Raw genomic sequence first — 17,108 nt, 5'->3', positions numbered from 1 at the left:
TGTGTCTCTTGGCTATCTGGGTATCTTCTTGGAGAAAAATCTGTTTATTTCTTCAGTGCATATATTAATTGGATTATTTGATTTTTTTGGTGTTAGCTTGTGTAAGTTCTTTATATATTTTAGATACTGACTCTTTATTTTGATATATCCTTGACACATATCTTCTCCCATGCAGTAGGATACCTTTTAGTTTTGTTGATTATTTCCTTTGCTATGCAGAAGTTTTTATTTTGATGCAGTCCCAATAGTTTCCTTTTTGTTTTATTTCCCTTGCCTTAGGAGTCATATCTACAAAAATGTTGCTACGGCTCATGTCAGGAAAATTATTGCCTGTGCTCTCTTCTAGGATTTTAATAGTTTCCTGTCTCATATTTAGGTCTTTAATCCATTTGAATTTTTTTTTTTTTGGTGTAAGAAAGTGGTCCAATTTCATTCTTTTGCATGTTGCTGTCCAGTTTTCCCAAAACAATTTGGTGAGGAGACAGTCTTTTCCCATTGGATAATCTTTCCTGCCTTTTCAAAGATTAAATGCTATATAATTGTGGGTTCATTTCTGGATTTTGTATTCAATTCCATTGATCTCTGTGTCTGTTTTTGTGCCAGCATCATACTGTTTTGAATACTACAGCTTTGTAATACAATTTTAAGTCTGGAATGTGATACTTCTTTCATTTTCTTTTTCAAAATTGCTTTGATAATTTGGGGTCTTTTGTGGTTCCATATAAATTTTAGGACTTTTTGTTCTAGTTGTGTGTAAAATGCTATTGACATTTTGATAGGGACTGCATTAAATGTATAGATTGCTTTGGATAGTATACACATTTAAAAATATTTGTTCTTTTTTAACAATTTTTTTAATGTTTATTTAGTTTTGAGAGAGAGAGAGAGAGAGAGAGAGAGAGAGAGGATGAGCAGGGGAGGGGCAGAGAGAGAATCTAAAACAGGCTCCAGACTCCAAGCTGTCAGCACAGAGCCCAATGTGGGGCTCAAGCCCACGAACCACGAGATCATGACCTGAACCGAAGTCGGACGCCCAACCGACTGAGCCACCCAGGCACCACAAAATATTTGTTCTTCTAATCCATAACCATGGGTGTCTTTCCATCTCTTTGTGTCATCTTCAATTTCTGTCATCAGTGTTTTATATTTTTTAGAGTATAGGTCTCTCACCTTTTGTTATTAGGTTTATTCCTAGGTAACATTTTTGGTATAATTTTAAATGTCATTGTTATCTTAAATTCTCTTTCTGCTACATCATTATTAATACATACAAATGCAACAGATTTTCGCACATTGATTCTATGTCCTGTGACTTTATTGAATTCATTTTATCAGTTCTAGTAGTTTATTGGTGGAGTTTTTAGGATCTTGTATATGGAATATCATGTCATCTGCAAATAATGAACATTTAACTTCTTTCTTACCAATTTGCATGCCCTTTACTATTTTTAGTTAATTTCTGTGGCTAGGATTTCAGTACCGTCTTAAGTAACAGTGGTGAGAATGGACATCCTTGTCTAGTTCCTAACCCTAAGAGGAAAGCTCTCAGTTTTTCTCCATTCATTGACTCTGATGTTCACTGTGTTTTTCATATATTGTCTTTATTATGTTGAAGTAAGTTCCCTCTAAACTTGCTTCGTTGAGGGCTTTATCATGAATAGATGTTGTACTTTGTCAAGTACTTTTTCTGCATCTATTGAAATGATCATATGGTTTTTATTCTTTCTCTTATTGATGTGATATATCACATTGTTTGGTTTGTGAATATTGAAACAACCTTGTATACTGGGAATAAATCCTACTTAATCATGGTGAGCGATTTTTTTAATGTATTGTTGGATTGTTTGCTAGTATTCTGAGGATTTTTACATCTAGATTCATCAAACATCATACTGGCCTGTAGTTTTCTTTTTTAGTGGTATCTACCTGGCTTTGGTATCTGGGTAATGCTGGGCTCATAGAATGAATTTGGAAGTTCTCCTTCCTCCTTTATTTTATGGAATAGTTTGAGAAGAATAGGTATTAACTCTTTAAATATTTGGTAGAATTCACCTGTGAAGCTTTCTGGTCCTGGACTTTGGTTCGTTTGGAGTTTTTGATTACTGATTCAGTCTCCTTGTTGGTAATTGGTCTAGGCACATTTTCTATTTCTTCCAACTTTCATTTTGGTAGGTGATATGTTTCTAGAAAGTTATCTATTTCTTCTAGGTTGTCCATTGTGTTGGCATATAGTTTTTCATAATATTCTCTTATAATTGTTTGTATTTCTGTGGTATGGTTATTATTTCTCCTCTTTCTTTTGTAATTTTATTTATTTGTGTTCTTTTTCTTTTTTTGCTTTTTGATGAATCTGGCTCGAGGTTTGTGAATTTATTTTTTCAAAGAACCAACTCCTGATTTCATTGATCTGTTCTGTTTAGTCTCTATATCATTTATTTCTGCTCTAATCTTTGTTATTCCTTACTTCTGTTGGCTTTAGGTATTGTTTGGTGTCCCTTTTCTCAGTCCTTTAGGTGTAAGGTTAGGTTGTTTGTTTGAGGTTTTTCTTGCTTCTTGAGTTGATTCTGTATTGGTATAAACTCCTCACTTAAAACCACTTTTGCTGCGTCTCAAAGCTTTTGGAGCATTATGTTTTCATTTTCATTGTTTCCATGTACTTTTGGACTTCCTCTTTCATTTCTTGGTTAACCCATTCATTGTTTAATCGCGAGTTATTTTACCATCATGTATTTGTGGTCTTTCCATATTTTTTTCTTGTGGTTGACTTCTCGTTTCATATCATTGTCATCAGAAGATATGCATGGTATGACTTTGATCTCCTTGAGTATTTGTTGAGGCTCTTCTTCTGGCCTAACATGTAATCTGTTCTGGAGAATGTTCCATGTGCACCTAAAAAGAATATGTATTCTGCTGTTTTAAGATGGAGTGTTTTAATATATCTATTAAGTCTACCTGGTGTACTGTGTCATTCACAGCCATTGTTTGTTTGTTAATTTTCTATTCAGATGTAAGTGGTATATTAATGTCCTTTACTATTATTGTATTATAACTCATTAGTCCCTTTATGTTTGTTATTAACTGTTTTATGTATTTAGTGCTTCTATGTTGGGTACAGTTATATCTTCTTGTTGGATTGTCCCCTTTGTTATTATAGAGTCCTTCTTTGTCTCTTGTTACAGTTTTTGTTTTAAAATGTATATTTTTCCATAATTTGGCTATTGTTGAGAGTGCTGCTATAAACATTGGGGTACAAGTGCCCCTATGCATCAGTACTCCTGTATCCCTTGGGTAAATTCCTAGCAGTGCTATTGCTGGGTCATAGGGTAGGTCTATTTTTAATTTTTTGAGGAACCTCCACACTGTTTTCCAGAGTGGCTGCACCAATTTGCATTCCCACCAACAGTGCAATAGAGTTCCCGTTTCTCCACATCCTCTCCAACATCTATAGTCTCCTGATTTGTTCATTTTAGCCACTCTGACTGGCGTGAGGTGGTATCTGAGTGTGGTTTTGATTTGTATTTCCCTGATGAGGAGCGACGTTGAGCATCTTTTCATGTGCCTGTTGGCCATCCGGATGTCTTCTTTAGAGAAGTGTCTATTCATGTTTTCTGCCCATTTCTTCACTGGGTTATTTGTTTTTTGGGTGTGGAGTTTGGATCCTGAGAAACTTAACAGAAACCTATGGGGGAGAGGAAGGAAAAAAACAAAAAGAGGTTAGAGTGGAAGAGAGCCAAAGCATAAGAGACTCTTAAAAACTGAGAACAAACTGAGGGTTGATGGGGGGTGGGAGGGAGGAGACGGTGGGTGATGGGTATTGAGGAGGGCACCTTTTGGGATGAGCACTGGGTGTTGTGTGGAAACCAATTTGACAATAAACTTCATATATTGAAAAAATAAGTAAATAAAATGTATATTTTTGGGGGCATCTGGGTGGCTCATTTGGTTAAGTGTCCAGCTCTTGATTTCAGCTCAGGTCATGATCTCATGGTTCGTGGCTTCGAGTCCCATGTCAGTCTCTGCACTGATAGCATGGAGCCTGCTCGGGATTCTCTCTCTCCTCCTTTCTGTCTGCCCCTTGCTTGTTTTCTCGCTTTCTCTCTCAAAATTAAATAAACACTTTTTAAGAATAAAATAAAATCTATATTTTCTGATATAAGTATTGATGCTCCAGCTTTTTTTTCACATTCATTTGCATGATAAATGTTTTTTATTCCCCTTACTTTCAACCTGCCTGTGTCTTTAGGTCTAAAATGAGTTCCCTGTAGGCAGTATATAGATGGGTCCTTTTGTGTGTGTGTGTAAGTGTGTGTGTGTGTGTGTGTGTGTGTGTGTGTGTGTGTGTGGGTATGTGCATTCTGTCACTCTATGTCTTTTGATTGGAACATTTAGTTCATTTATAATAATTACATAAAAGTAATTATTGGTAGACATGTATTTATTGCTGTTTTATTACTTGAATTGTGACTGTTTCTGAAGATCCTTTCTTATCTTTCAAGTTTTACTGATTTGCTTTAGTGATATATTTGGATTACTTTTTCTTTACTCTTTGTCTATTATTCTTTTTTATTTGTGGTTCCCATTAGGTTTATATAAAATCTCTTGTGCATATAGCTGTCTCTCTTAAGTTCACTGCATCCAGTTTGTTTCAAATCTCAGTTATTACAATTTTCTTTTATTTATTTATTTTTAAGCAGCAGGCAAAAGTTTATTAAAGTGTAAGATTAGAAAGTAAGAATAGTAGGAAAACTCTCTTTATAGGGAAGGGACATTTGAAAGTGAATGCCAGAAGACTATAGACAAGAGTCCTTGTTTTATAAAGTTCTTGTCAATCCCCCCCCCCCTTCCCTTCCCCCTTGTTCCTTCTCAGGTTGTACCCTTACTGGCTTGATAGCTCTAGGTGCTGGGTTATGCATTCCTGATTGGCTCATTTCCATTGTAGGACAGGTGGCTGATGGCCATACTTAGGTCTTTTGTCAAATTCCTGGAGGGAAACCTTAGGGGAAGTAGATGGGGTCTGTTACATTCTGAGGAACCTTAAACCTGAGGGAGTTTGCTGTGGTCAGACACTCCCAGCAGTGTTCCAAAATATGTGTTTATCCCAACCCAGGGACCTCAGATCCTCCTTTCCCTCTCTGCCTATTTTATACTATCTTTTTCTATCATATATCCCCCTCTGAACACGTGGCTCCTAATTGCCATTAGGAATTGGGGTGACGACTGATCTTAACTGCTTCCTACTAAAGGGGAGCAATTACAGGGGAATGGCACTGAGGGCAGGTTCACAGGTCATCCAAAGGTCCACTTTAATGGGAGGGTGTTTGGAACATCTAGGCTAGCAGAATTTTCTTGGATGTCTTCTTATTCTGGCAGATGAGACAGTTTCTACAAATGACATACCAACAGTATTAGACCAACAAGCATTAATATTCCAAATGCAGTGCCTCCTAGGGAGGAGGCCACACCATTAGGAAGAGGAAAGATGCATTGTAGCCATCCAAAATGTCCCTGACATGTCTGGCTATATATATATATATCTGGCTATATATATATATATATATATATATATATATATATACACACACACACACACATATATGTATATGTACATATATATGTATATATACACATACGTATATGTACATATACATATATATGTATATATACATATATATATATATATATATATAAATTTAACTATAGTTATTTTTCTTCCTCTTCTATACTTATTTGGATCTTGTGATACTGTTGATTAGAAGAATTAAGCACCTGAACTAGTTTTTGGTTCTCAATCCTTAAGGCTTCTTTGGCCATCCAGTTTCCATAGGACCAACTCCATGAAGCGTATTTAATTTTGCCTTAAGGAAAGATTGATCTTTGATATCCAGAGTTCTATAAGTTTAAGCTGTTGTTTATCTGTCCTGGTGTTAGTAGCACTATAGTCCTTATTTCAGTCATAATGTCCCTTCCTAGCAAGGGAGTGTGGCTCTCTGGCATTATCAAAAAAGAATGTGAAAAATATTAAGTCTTCCCATATGTACCCTGATGGCTGAGAGAAATATTTAGTCGCAAGTTTTCCGGAGATGCCTCTAATTATTATATTGCATTTGGATAGTTGGCTGGGAGTGGAAAGGAGGACAGAAAAAATGGCTCCAGTGTCAAGAAGGAAATCAACCGGCTTTCCTTCTGTATCCAGAGTTACCGAAGGCTCTGGGTTTCCAATGGACAGTTGGTTTGGGGGAGCCACCACAAAGAGCCCTGGGCTCCATCAGGGACATTGGTTATCTGAGCCCTCGCAGATTGAGGTCCCTGAGGGCATTCAGATCTCCAGTGACTGTCTCCACACAAAGGAAATGGCTTATGGGGTTTCAATATCAGTTGTACCCTCTGAGGATATTCTCGTTTCCAGTGCCCTAAATGGCCACATAAATGGCACTTGGTGCCAGGACCTCAGAAAGTCTGGTCTGACATAGTACATAAAGCCGCAACTAAGGCCTCAGATTTTTCTTAAGCCTCCTTTCCTGTTCCTTATTCTCCTCTTGATCTCATTTGTAATATACCCAATTGGCAGCTCCTAAAAGCTCCTCCAGGGTCCCTTCTGGGATAACAACCAATTTTTGCAGTTTTCTCCAAATCTGGGGCTGATTGAGTGACAGATTTTCCTTCAGAATCATCTCAGCCTCAGGGGTGTTAAGGGAGATAGCCATATATTTAAGGAGAGGCTCCCTTGGGGCGCCTGGGTGGCGCAGTCGGTTAAGCGTCCGACTTCAGCCAGGTCACGATCTCGCGGTCCGTGAGTTCGAGCCCCGCGTCGGGCTCTGGGCTGATGGCTCAGAGCCTGGAGCCTGTTTCCGATTCTGTGTCTCCCTCTCTCTCTGCCCCTCCCCCGTTCATGCTCTGTCTCTCTCTGTCCCCAAAATAAATAAACGTTGAAAAAAAAAATTTAAAAAAAAAAAAAAAAGGAGAGGCTCCCTTAACCTCTCTAGAAAGGCCACCAGGTTTTCATCCTGTGTCTGTAAGATAGTGGCTAATTTACTATAATTTAAAAGTTTTAACCTTAGACCTTAGTTTCTCCAAAACATAAGCTTGGAAGTGGCAGTGACACCATTCTCCAATGGGATGGTTATAGTCCCAATGAATATCTTGGGATGGAATTGTCTGGGCTCCAGTAGGGAATTGGAAGTCCCTGTAGGACCTCCAGTCCCATGTTAATTAATGAGTTGCTCATCTCCAGGTCTCAACTGCTGCCAGAACACCAAGTCATAGTGGTGTCTCCCTGCATTTCTCCTTCTGGCACTCTAGCTTCTTGTAGAGGAAACACGCCTGTTACATTATGGGGAGGGCCTGGATAAGGTGGGCAGCAGGGAGAAGTTCACGTTCTTTCTTAAGTCTGGATCTATAGATAGAGGACCCGAGGAGGAGGAGGTTGAGGTAAGACTTCCCTTCCTCCTTCTCTAGGTTTGCTTTGGGTACAGGCAAGGGCCCCTTGATTGTTTCTCCTCCTTATTTCTGGACCTTGGAAAGGGCTGTCAATAAGCCAGGGTTAACCTTGTATTGCATACACATGTCCCAGTTTTTTCTTAAAGCCCAAAAACATTGAACCATAGGGGACTTCTCCCCATTTCCCTTACAAAAACAAATCTGATTGTAGGATAGTATTATAATTGATATTTCTCTCTGGCTGCCTAGTTTCCTCCTCCAGCTTGTATTGGGGCTAAGCCTTGGCATAAAAGAAAATGAGTCACTTTTTCTTTAGGATTTGTGTATCAAAATCATCCCAGTTTTTCAGAATGCATCCTAACAGAGTATTGGCCTTGGTTGGGGAATTGCCTGTCTATAGGGAAAAGAAAGAAAAGGCATCCCTTATCTCAATTTCCTATAGCTGGTCAGAGAAACTTTATCTCCTGACCCTGATTGTTGGCCAGGAGAAGCCTCATCTCCTTGCCCCGCAGTTTGGCTGACTATGCGACTGGCAGCCAAAAGCCCTGTCAGTCTCACAAGGTGCTGGGAGTAGTAACTCTTACCCAGGCTTGACCCTACCTCTGAGAGTTGACCCATCTTCTCTGATTTCTCCTACCCCTCCATTTCCCTCTTGCAGGAACTTGGGGTTATGGACTGTGATCAAGCAAGACTCGCCTGATTGTAGAAGTATGCACTAATTTTATTTTAGCCTATCAGTCATTTACATATCGATACTCGGCCATTGAGGGGAGGTTAAAAGGGCCAAAGTCAAGGTCTGTTCCCCTGCCTTGTTTAGCAGTATCCACATAAATATGTTCCAGCCATGTGTATATCCATTTTCAACATACACTGGGCTAAGTTTAGCAAAATGGCTCCCAGTAAAAGCGCTTCATATGTCATCCATCCATCCCTCATATGGCATAGGCATCCATTCCTCTACTAAACAGGAACAACACAAATGTGGAGCATTTGGAGGCCAGCAGTGAGGACATCACCACCATTTTCCTAGCCTTTGGATCAAAGGAGGGTAGTTTTAATCTTATAGGAGTATACTTTTAAAATCCATTCATTTTAACTTTATCCATCCTGACCACACATAAAATTCCTTTCCAAATATTTCCCTTCATGAACCTTCTACAACTTTCCTTTGCATTTAGATTTTGTCCCAAGCCATTTCTCTCCAAATAACCAGTCTCATTTAGGACAAAAATACTTTTTTTTTTTCACCTTCAACAAAAATGTATTTCCACTTCTTATACCTTCCTTCACATCTACTTTTCTACATATGGTTCCTTTTCTTATTTCCATCAGTTTTAACTACATTTAACAGAATTTAAACTCTTAGAATCCTTAGTCTCCAGTGAAAACTAAGTCACAACCAATTGTGAACTGTTACACCAGAATTCTTTACATGGCAAATTTATGAATTAATTAGTCACAAAGCATGTTTTCCAAGAGACCCAAATATCCTTGGTTTCTCTACAATAAGTCAAAAGAACAAACCTATGTTTAGTAAGCAATGCTTTAGCATTCCATCTGATTTGGAAAAGGCCTAAATGTCCAACACATTTAATCTAGTTTATGATCCAAGCAAAACTATAAATTTAAACTTTCAGGTTATCAAAGACCCTGAAAGCTATATGAACAATTACCCATAAAACCTTAAGGCAGACTTAACTACTATTTTAAGTCATCTTTTTGCTGACAAATTGCATCAGAGATAACATGAGCTTATTTGACCTTCAGTAAACCTAGGTAGAAAAAGTTTTATATATTTAATGTTGATAACCATAAAGACATGTCTATCTTAAACCAACAAACTTGTGTGATAACCCTAAAGACATGTCTATCTTAAACCAACAAAATACCAAGTGTGTTCTATCTGTATCCATTTAAAAGTTAATTTGTTCCCCATTGTCAATTTTTAACCAGGGCACCAGTGGGGAAATCTGAAGTCGGTGGTCCAAGTGGGTTGCTCTTCGCTCTTTAACATGAGGGTGGGAGGAGGAGCCAGTGGTGCCTGAGGTACTGAGGGTGGTATAGGAACCAGTTTGTAAGCAGTAGCCAAGGTGATGCAGAAACAGGAGGAGGGAGGGGAAGGCTGAAGAGGTGAGGTTCAGACAAGAAGCCTAGAGGTAGAGAAAATCCCAGAGGGCAGAGAAGGAGGTCTGCTGGTCTTAAAGTCTGTCAGCTTGGACAGATGAGCAGATGCAGATTTTTTTTTTCATCAGCAAGTGGAAATAGGCAGTCCGTGTTGGGCCAGAGAAGGTAGGGAAGTTCCCCAAAACAAAAGGAGTTTCAGCAGCTGCTAGGGAATATTCATTCCTCAAAGTCCCTGTCCTGAGGTAAACTAACCAGAGACAGTTGGTTCTAATTATCATCTGGATCTTGTGGGAGCCTGCCAAATGTCTTCTCTCCCATCCCCCCATGGACATCAGGGGCAGGAGCAGGGTGGTGAGCCCAGAAGGCATTCAAGTAAGTCATGCTTCCACTCCTCAAGAGAGATTTGAAAATGAAAGGTCCAAAAATAGGACCTGGGAGGTGAGCCATGCCAGAGTGTCAGAAATGGAAGCAAGTAGAGAGCCAGCCACCTTCCACTGTAGTTGGGAAACCTGTCAGTAGGACCCCTTGGAAGTCACCCAGATCACTCCTAGGAGGATATCTGAGGAATCAGTCCTGGGCCTTTCTACTCCTTTCCCAGAGAGGCTGGCCAAAACAGAAAGAGGAGAATTTCACTGGATGCCTAATCAGGCATTCAGGGATCAGGTTCTGCCAACAGCCTTTAGGCATCCACCAAAGAGTAGCCTTGCTCAGGACACTTCAATTGCTGTTTGGCCTCCCCTGAGTCCCATGCATCTGGGAAGTTCTTCTCAAAAGGAAATTGGGGCTCCACCACACTGATGTTCCCAACTACATTGGGGGAACAGCTGAGAGGAGACCCAAGGAGCCTTTCACCCGAGACTTGAAAAATGGCAGCCATGCTATTCACTCTTGATGGGTGCCCATTATTTGGTTTTCGAGTTTTCTTTAGAATAGAAAGAAAAGAGGGGGTGCTGGCTGCTCTTTACTTATGGATAGAAGATGTTGATATCCCAGGATGAGCCCCCAAAGAAATGTTGCAGGACTTTTTACCACAATACCCAGGATTTGTTGTTTCACCACTTCGAAGAATGAAGAGGTGGACTCAAAATGAGCAGCAGGAAATTAGAGTATAGGATTAGAAAGTAAGAATAGTAGGAAAGCTCTCTTTATAGAGAGGGGACATTTGAAAGTGAATGCCCCACATTTTTCATTTCTGACTGATTAGTTTTTAACTTTTTTGTGTCTGTGGTAAAGGCCTCCCTGAAGTCTTCAATTCTTTTCACAAGCCCAGCGAGTATCCTCATGATTATTGCTTTAAATTCTCCATGAGGCGTATTACTTATATCTGTTTTGTTTAGATCTCTGGCCATGACCTTATCTTGTTTCATTTGTGATGAATTTCTCCCTCTTGGCATTTTGCCTAAGTCTCTGTCTTCTTCTGTGTGCTACAAAAGCCTGTTATGTTTCCTGCTCCTGAGAGCAAATAGTGTCCAGGGCCTGGCATTTCAGGCCAGGAGTGTCTCTGGTGTGTGCTGGGTACACTCAGCTGTTGTGTTTTGGCTGCTGTATCCTTAAGGCCAATCAATCTTGAGAGGTTCTCCTTGCCTGCAGTGGACAGTGTTTGGACCTTGGCCAGAATGTATCGAGTTTTAACTATGTGTGCCTTGTTCTTGTTAAATGAGACCTGATGCAACTTAACACTAGATCTGAAGCCCTGCAGAACTCCATGGTTGGGAGTCATGGTGTGTGTGGGGATTTCTGCTGATCTTCTGGGGAAGGGGCCTGCCCTGCTGGAACTGTGGCCAACTTTATCTAGAAGGGCAGTACTGACAGAGTGAAGGGGTATGGGACCTGGTGTAAACAGGTCAGGCAGCCAGTGTTAGTGCTGTGCTTTTTACTGAAGGTAGCTCTGTGTTTATGTGAGGGGTGGGAGAGGGAAATGGCACCACCCATCTCTTTTGTCCCAGGAGAGGGGTCTCTGCTTGCTGTTCTTAGGGAAACACTCTGAGAAGAGTGAATAATCTCTCCCACTGTTTCCCTGGTGTTTTTCAGTTGCCCTTTTCACTCTCTCTGCCCCAGGGTTGTTTGCCTGCCATCTCTTCGGAGTAGGGCAGTGCCCTCAGAGCTCTATTCCATCCAAGCCCACCAACCTTTTAAACTCCAGTCTTCAAGTCCCACTGGTTGCAAAAACTAATAAAAATCAGTCCCTCTTGTTTTCCCAGCCAATGGCTTTGGGGAAGTGTTCTCCTTATGTGTTCCTGTGTGGTCATCTCTCTCTTGCCATTCTCTGTCATCAGGGCTACCTCACCTCCACAGCACCCGTGTTCTGTTTCTCCCCCAAACCATGTCTCTACACTTCCTGTCTTCCTCGATGTGCCTCTTCTCTCCCTCTAGTTCTGGAGTTTGTTCTCTCAGTCCTCAAGTTTATTTCTTGGGTATTCAAAATGATTTGATAGTTATCTAGTTGAGTTCAAGGGACAAGGTGAGCCTAGGGTCCTCCTACTGCACCACCATCTTGTAGCTGTCTATATTAAGTTGATGGTCATATAAGATTCAACCCATTCTTGGTCCTGCTGTGCCACAGCCATGAGCTCCACACATTTCAACAAGGGCCCTTGTACAAGCTTTCAACTGGGGTCAAGAACCGGCTCCTGTCCCAATATGACCTTCAGAAGGGTGTGGAGCTCTGCAGCTGGATCCAGGGACTCACAGGCCTCTCTGTTGGGCCCAACTTTCAGAACGGTCTGAAAGACGGAAATTATTGTGTGTATATTAGTGAATAAGCTGCATCCAGGCTTAGTCCCTAAGATCAGCCACTCCATGCAGAACTGGCACCAACTAGAAAACCTCTCCACCTTCCTGAAGGCCATGGTCAACTACAGCATGAACCCCATGGGACCTGTTTGAGACAAACAACCTGTTTGAGAGTGGGAGCATGACATGGGTGCAGGTGTCTCTTCTCATCCTGGTTGGGAAGGCCAGGGGCTGCAGAGTGGCATGGACAGTCGTGTTAAATACTCAGAGAAGCAGGAGTGCAATTTCAATGACACCACCATGAAGGCGGGCCAGTGCATCATTGGGCTCCTTGATGGACACCAACAAATGTGCCAGCCAGTCAGGCATGATAGCTTATGGCACAAGAAGTCATCTGTATGACCCCAAGAACCATATCCTGCTACCTGTGGACCACTCAACCATCAGCCTCCTGATAGGCACGAACAAGTATGCCAGCCAGATGGGCATAACAGCTCCTGGGACCCATTGGCACATGTGCAATACCAAGTTGGGGTATCCATGCCCTTGCAGATGGACTAAACACAAGGCACCAACCAGAGTGGCCTGATCTTTGGCTTTGGCTGGCAGATATATGACCCCAAGTACTGCCCACAAGGTCCAGTGACAGATGGAGCTTCAGTGGCTGCAGGTGACTGCCCAGGCCTAGGGGAGGTCCAAGAATACACCCCCTACCACTGAGGAGGTAGAATACTGAGGCACCTATGCAGGGTGTCTCTCCACATCACCCTGACTGCATATGTGTTTTCTCTGTTGTCTTTTTTTTCTATTGTCTGAGTGCTGCCAGCTAAGGGTCTGTGGGGAAGGGAGGTGAAGGCATATGCAGATGTGTGTGGTATAGGAGTGCCTTCAAGGGCACATCGTGGCAGCAAACCTCCCAACAGGCTTTGGGCTGAGCTGTTGAGGGGGCTTGGGGGAAGAAACCCGGGCAGAGAGGAGACTAGCCCCAAATGATTTCTGGTTGCCTCTCCCTCTCTTCTCCTTTCTCTGCCAACCAGTTTGTGGTTTCTGTACCCACAGAAGTTTCAGACAGTTTTAATTAAAGAAAGACTTTTTTTTTTTTTTTTTTTTTTTTTTGCAGGGGAGGTTTCTGGGAGATTGTGGAGTGGGATGCCAGGAAGGAAGTAGGTCCCCTGGGAGAGGGCCAGGTGACAGTCCCAAAATATTGTAGGTCTTGTGAGGACCTGGATTTCTCTGTCACTCTCAGACTGCCCCCTGTGTCTCCCCACAGGGCCTAGTGGAGAAACTGAGGCCCAGACAGGACAACAGGTTGCCCTTCTCTGCAACCTGAGCTCCCTCCTCACCATGGCTGCTATATCTGATTTTCTCCCAAACTACATCTTCCTACCTTCTCTGATGTGGCCTATACTCTGCCTTTAGTTAGTTGTGGAGTTTGTTCTGCTAGTTTTCAGATTGATTTCTAGGGTATTTAGGATGAATTGGTTGTTATCTAGTTTTATTCATGGGAGGAGGCAAGCCTAGTGTCCTCCTACTCCAGCCATCTTTCCTTCAATAACATATCTCATTTATATATTTCTCTTGCATATTCTGCTCTCTACACCCCATCTCACATACCATAATGCCTTAGTTTGTTATTTGTAGGTTTTCTTCCAGGTGTGAGGTGTAGGTATTGATTTATAAATGGAATTTTATTTCCTTACTAGGGATTTAAGACTTGAATTGTCCTTAATAGAGTGAAATGTTGCATATATTTTTATGTACTCTCATAAAGATTTGTAGAGTAATGAAATGATGTGACACATTTGCTAATATTTACTTTTATAATGTCATGTGTTAAGGGTGAGAAGCATGACTATTAAATGGGAGAAAACACTCAAAACATTTGAATAAAAAAATCTATAGTTCATCACACTTCATTTCCTATAGGACCTGATAACTTAGCTACTCTTTTGGATACCTTTTATTGGATACTAGAGGACAAGATGAAAAACATGTGTAAGATGTATTTAAGAAAAAGAATATAGTAGTAAATAAAGTTTTATTCACATGTAATCAATGGATTTCAGTGTGTCAGTAGAAAGAATTTCTGTACTTATCAATATACTGAGGTGTTTTCAAAACAGACAATATTTGAAAGACCATTATTTTGATTTATTTCAGAAAGGAAATTCTCATTAAAGATGCAAAACATTTCATGTATTTATGGTTGAACTTAATTTAAACCTTACTCAGATCTCTACTCTGGACTTTTTGCTTGGAATATTCAATCAAGAATGTACATTTGAAAATTCATAATTTAATGATTATTCTTTAAGATGATAAGACCCTCATAGTAGTGGCTAATTTGGGGGCATTTGTTAAATCATACACACAAGCTGATGTATCAAACAATTTAAAAGTTCCTTAAAAATACTATTTGGTATGTTTTATTTTCATTTTAATATTGTTTTTTTAATTATTTGCCTGGAAATTTTATAGATTAAGGTTTGTTTCACCGTATTTAGGGTATATTAAAATGTAAGTAATCTTTTGGCTTCATATCTTTGGTCTCAATAAGGTGATGGTGAAGTGGTAGAACAAGTAATTGGGCAACAAACCAATGACCAAGATGAGAGCATTCTTGATGGAATAATCAGGGAGCTACAGAGAGAACAAGATCTGAGACTAATTAATGAAGGAGATATTCCACATATTCCAATTAATAGATCATATTCTGCTAATGGTGGTAAGTATGTATATATTTATATAATTAAGGTACTTTATTTTACTTGTACTAAGTCTGTGTAAGGAACATTTGAGATTTTTAAATAAAAACATTTTTATTAACTTACAGTTGTGATATTAAATACATCAAAGTTCCATAATATCATTGCCATTTGTTGCTAAATGTCTTAGCATCTCTTACAAGATACAGGTAGTATATTTTAATATACTGTATTCTCTTAACTCATTAATGTATTTTCAGTCTTTACTTTTGTTCCATTAAGGGAAGGAAGGTACTGCAATAAGTGTACAGCCTTTTTGTAAAAGGGGAACCAACTTATAGTTTTCAAAATTAAAACCACTGTGAATTTAAAAGTTACTAACAAAAAATTTACCCTCCTTTGTTGAAAAGAAAGCAACATTAGCCCCTTCCTGTCTTGAATTTACAGAAATACACTGGAAGATAAGCCCTATTCTTAGGGAATACAGATACTTTTTTTTTTTTTTTTTTTTGAGAGACAGAGAGAGAGAGAGAGGGAGAGACAGTGTGTGTGCACATTCAAGTAGGTGAGGGACAAAGGACGAGGGAGAGAGAATCTCCAGCAGGCTTTGTGCCCACCGCAGAGCCCCATGTGGGGCTGATCTCACAACTCTGAGATCATGACCTGAGCCAAAATCAAGAGTCAGACACTTAACTGATTGAGGCACCCAGGCGCCCCCAGGTGAAACTTCTGAATTGAATTTCACAACAGTTTGATATAAATTACTAGCAGTATTCTAATTTATTGTATCTTTTCCTTCACTTTATGAATCTGAATTTTATATAAATCTTAGCTTCTGTCAGTTGTACTTTTTTTTTTACCTATGGAATTCTTCGTGAATTTGCATGTCATCCTTGTTCAGGGGCCATGCTAATCTTCTCTGTATCATTCCAGCTTTAGTGTCCTGTGCTGCCAAAGTGAGCAGTGTCAATTTTAGTTTTATCAAGAACTATTAGTTGTACTTTAAAATGCAGTCTTTTTATGGGATTTTGGCAAATGTATTTCTTTTTACGTTTATGTAATTGTGGTTCTTTCAGGTATGGCTTTTGGAGTCCAAGAAATGAATGAAGTGATTTAAAGTTGAATGATTCACAGTATATTTTACTCATTTCCTGAGTCTTAAGTATCCCATAAAATTAAAATAAAACCATTCTTTGTTTACCTAAGGAGCACCTAACTCAGATGAGCTTTCCTTGACCTGGAAAAAGATAAGATGTGGACTGATAATCCTATATATCTAGGCCCTTTCTTTCTAAGACATAAAACTTTCTTAGAATCCTGATATAGAGATTCCTTAATGAAATCAGTGTTCAGCTCTACCCTCAATAGATTTCTGTGGATAGATTTGAAATGCCATTAGTCAAAGTGGACCCACTGACTTCTATTTCCAATGTTTATTTCAATTTTTTTTTATCTTTCCTGGTGATTCTTTTAACAGTTGAATGAATGATTCAATTTCCATTTTTATTTTATTTGCAAATACAACAAAAATAAAAAAACAGGGATATATCTAGGGGCTTGAAAAGTTTCATTACTTTATTTTTCCTTTCTTTAACTGCATTATCAATTTTGAAAATGAAATTTTGATAGTTAAAAAATACTTTGCGGGAGACGCTTGGGTGGTTCGGTTGGTTGAACATCCACTTCTTGATTTCAGTTCATGTCATGATCCAATGGTTTGTGGCATCAAACCCCACATCAGGCTCTGTGTTGACACTGAAAAGGAGCCTGCTTGGGATTCTCTCTCCCCCTCTCTCTGTCCACCCCCGCTCAAAATAAATAAATTAAAAAAATATACTTTTTCTCTTATTATTTTTGAAAGCCTATTGAAGCTTTATTTTTTTTTTAAATTTTTTTTTTAACGTTTATTTATTTTTGGGACAGAGAGAGACAGAGCATGAACGGGGGAGGGGCAGAGAGAGAGGGAGACACAGAATCGGAAACAGGCTCCAGGCTCTGAGCCATCAGCCCAGAGCCTGACGCGGGGCTCGAACTCCCGGACCGCGAGATCGTGACCTGGCTGAAGTCGGACGCTTAACCGACTGCGCCACCCAGGCGCCCCTGAAGCTT

General features: G+C 39.9%; 1 protein-coding gene, 1 non-coding gene and 1 pseudogene across 6 annotated transcripts in view; 2 read left to right on the top strand and 1 right to left on the bottom strand.

The window, feature by feature from the left end:
- The window catches only part of BRWD3 (bromodomain and WD repeat domain containing 3), a 238,400-nt gene that overhangs the window by 127,796 nt on the left and 93,496 nt on the right, over positions 1 to 17,108 (top strand). For all 5 annotated transcript variants that reach the window (XM_045051272.1, XM_045051273.1, XM_011291814.4 and 2 more), the window contains one exon: positions 14,852 to 15,019. In XM_045051272.1, the coding sequence (XP_044907207.1) occupies positions 14,852 to 15,019 (168 nt within the window). The remainder of the gene's footprint in view (positions 1 to 14,851; positions 15,020 to 17,108) is intronic.
- Positions 6,952 to 14,842, top strand: LOC123383507 (annotated as a pseudogene).
- Positions 15,856 to 15,963, bottom strand: LOC111558809. The gene has a single exon (XR_002739948.1). It is a non-coding gene; the product is annotated as a U6 spliceosomal RNA (small nuclear RNA).

Source organism: Felis catus, chromosome X (assembly GCF_018350175.1).
Source record: "Felis catus isolate Fca126 chromosome X, F.catus_Fca126_mat1.0, whole genome shotgun sequence".
NCBI classification, from domain to species: Eukaryota; Metazoa; Chordata; class Mammalia; order Carnivora; family Felidae; genus Felis; species Felis catus.
Note: the sequence above shows the minus strand (reverse complement) of the source record. Positions and strands in the feature narration are given on the sequence as shown.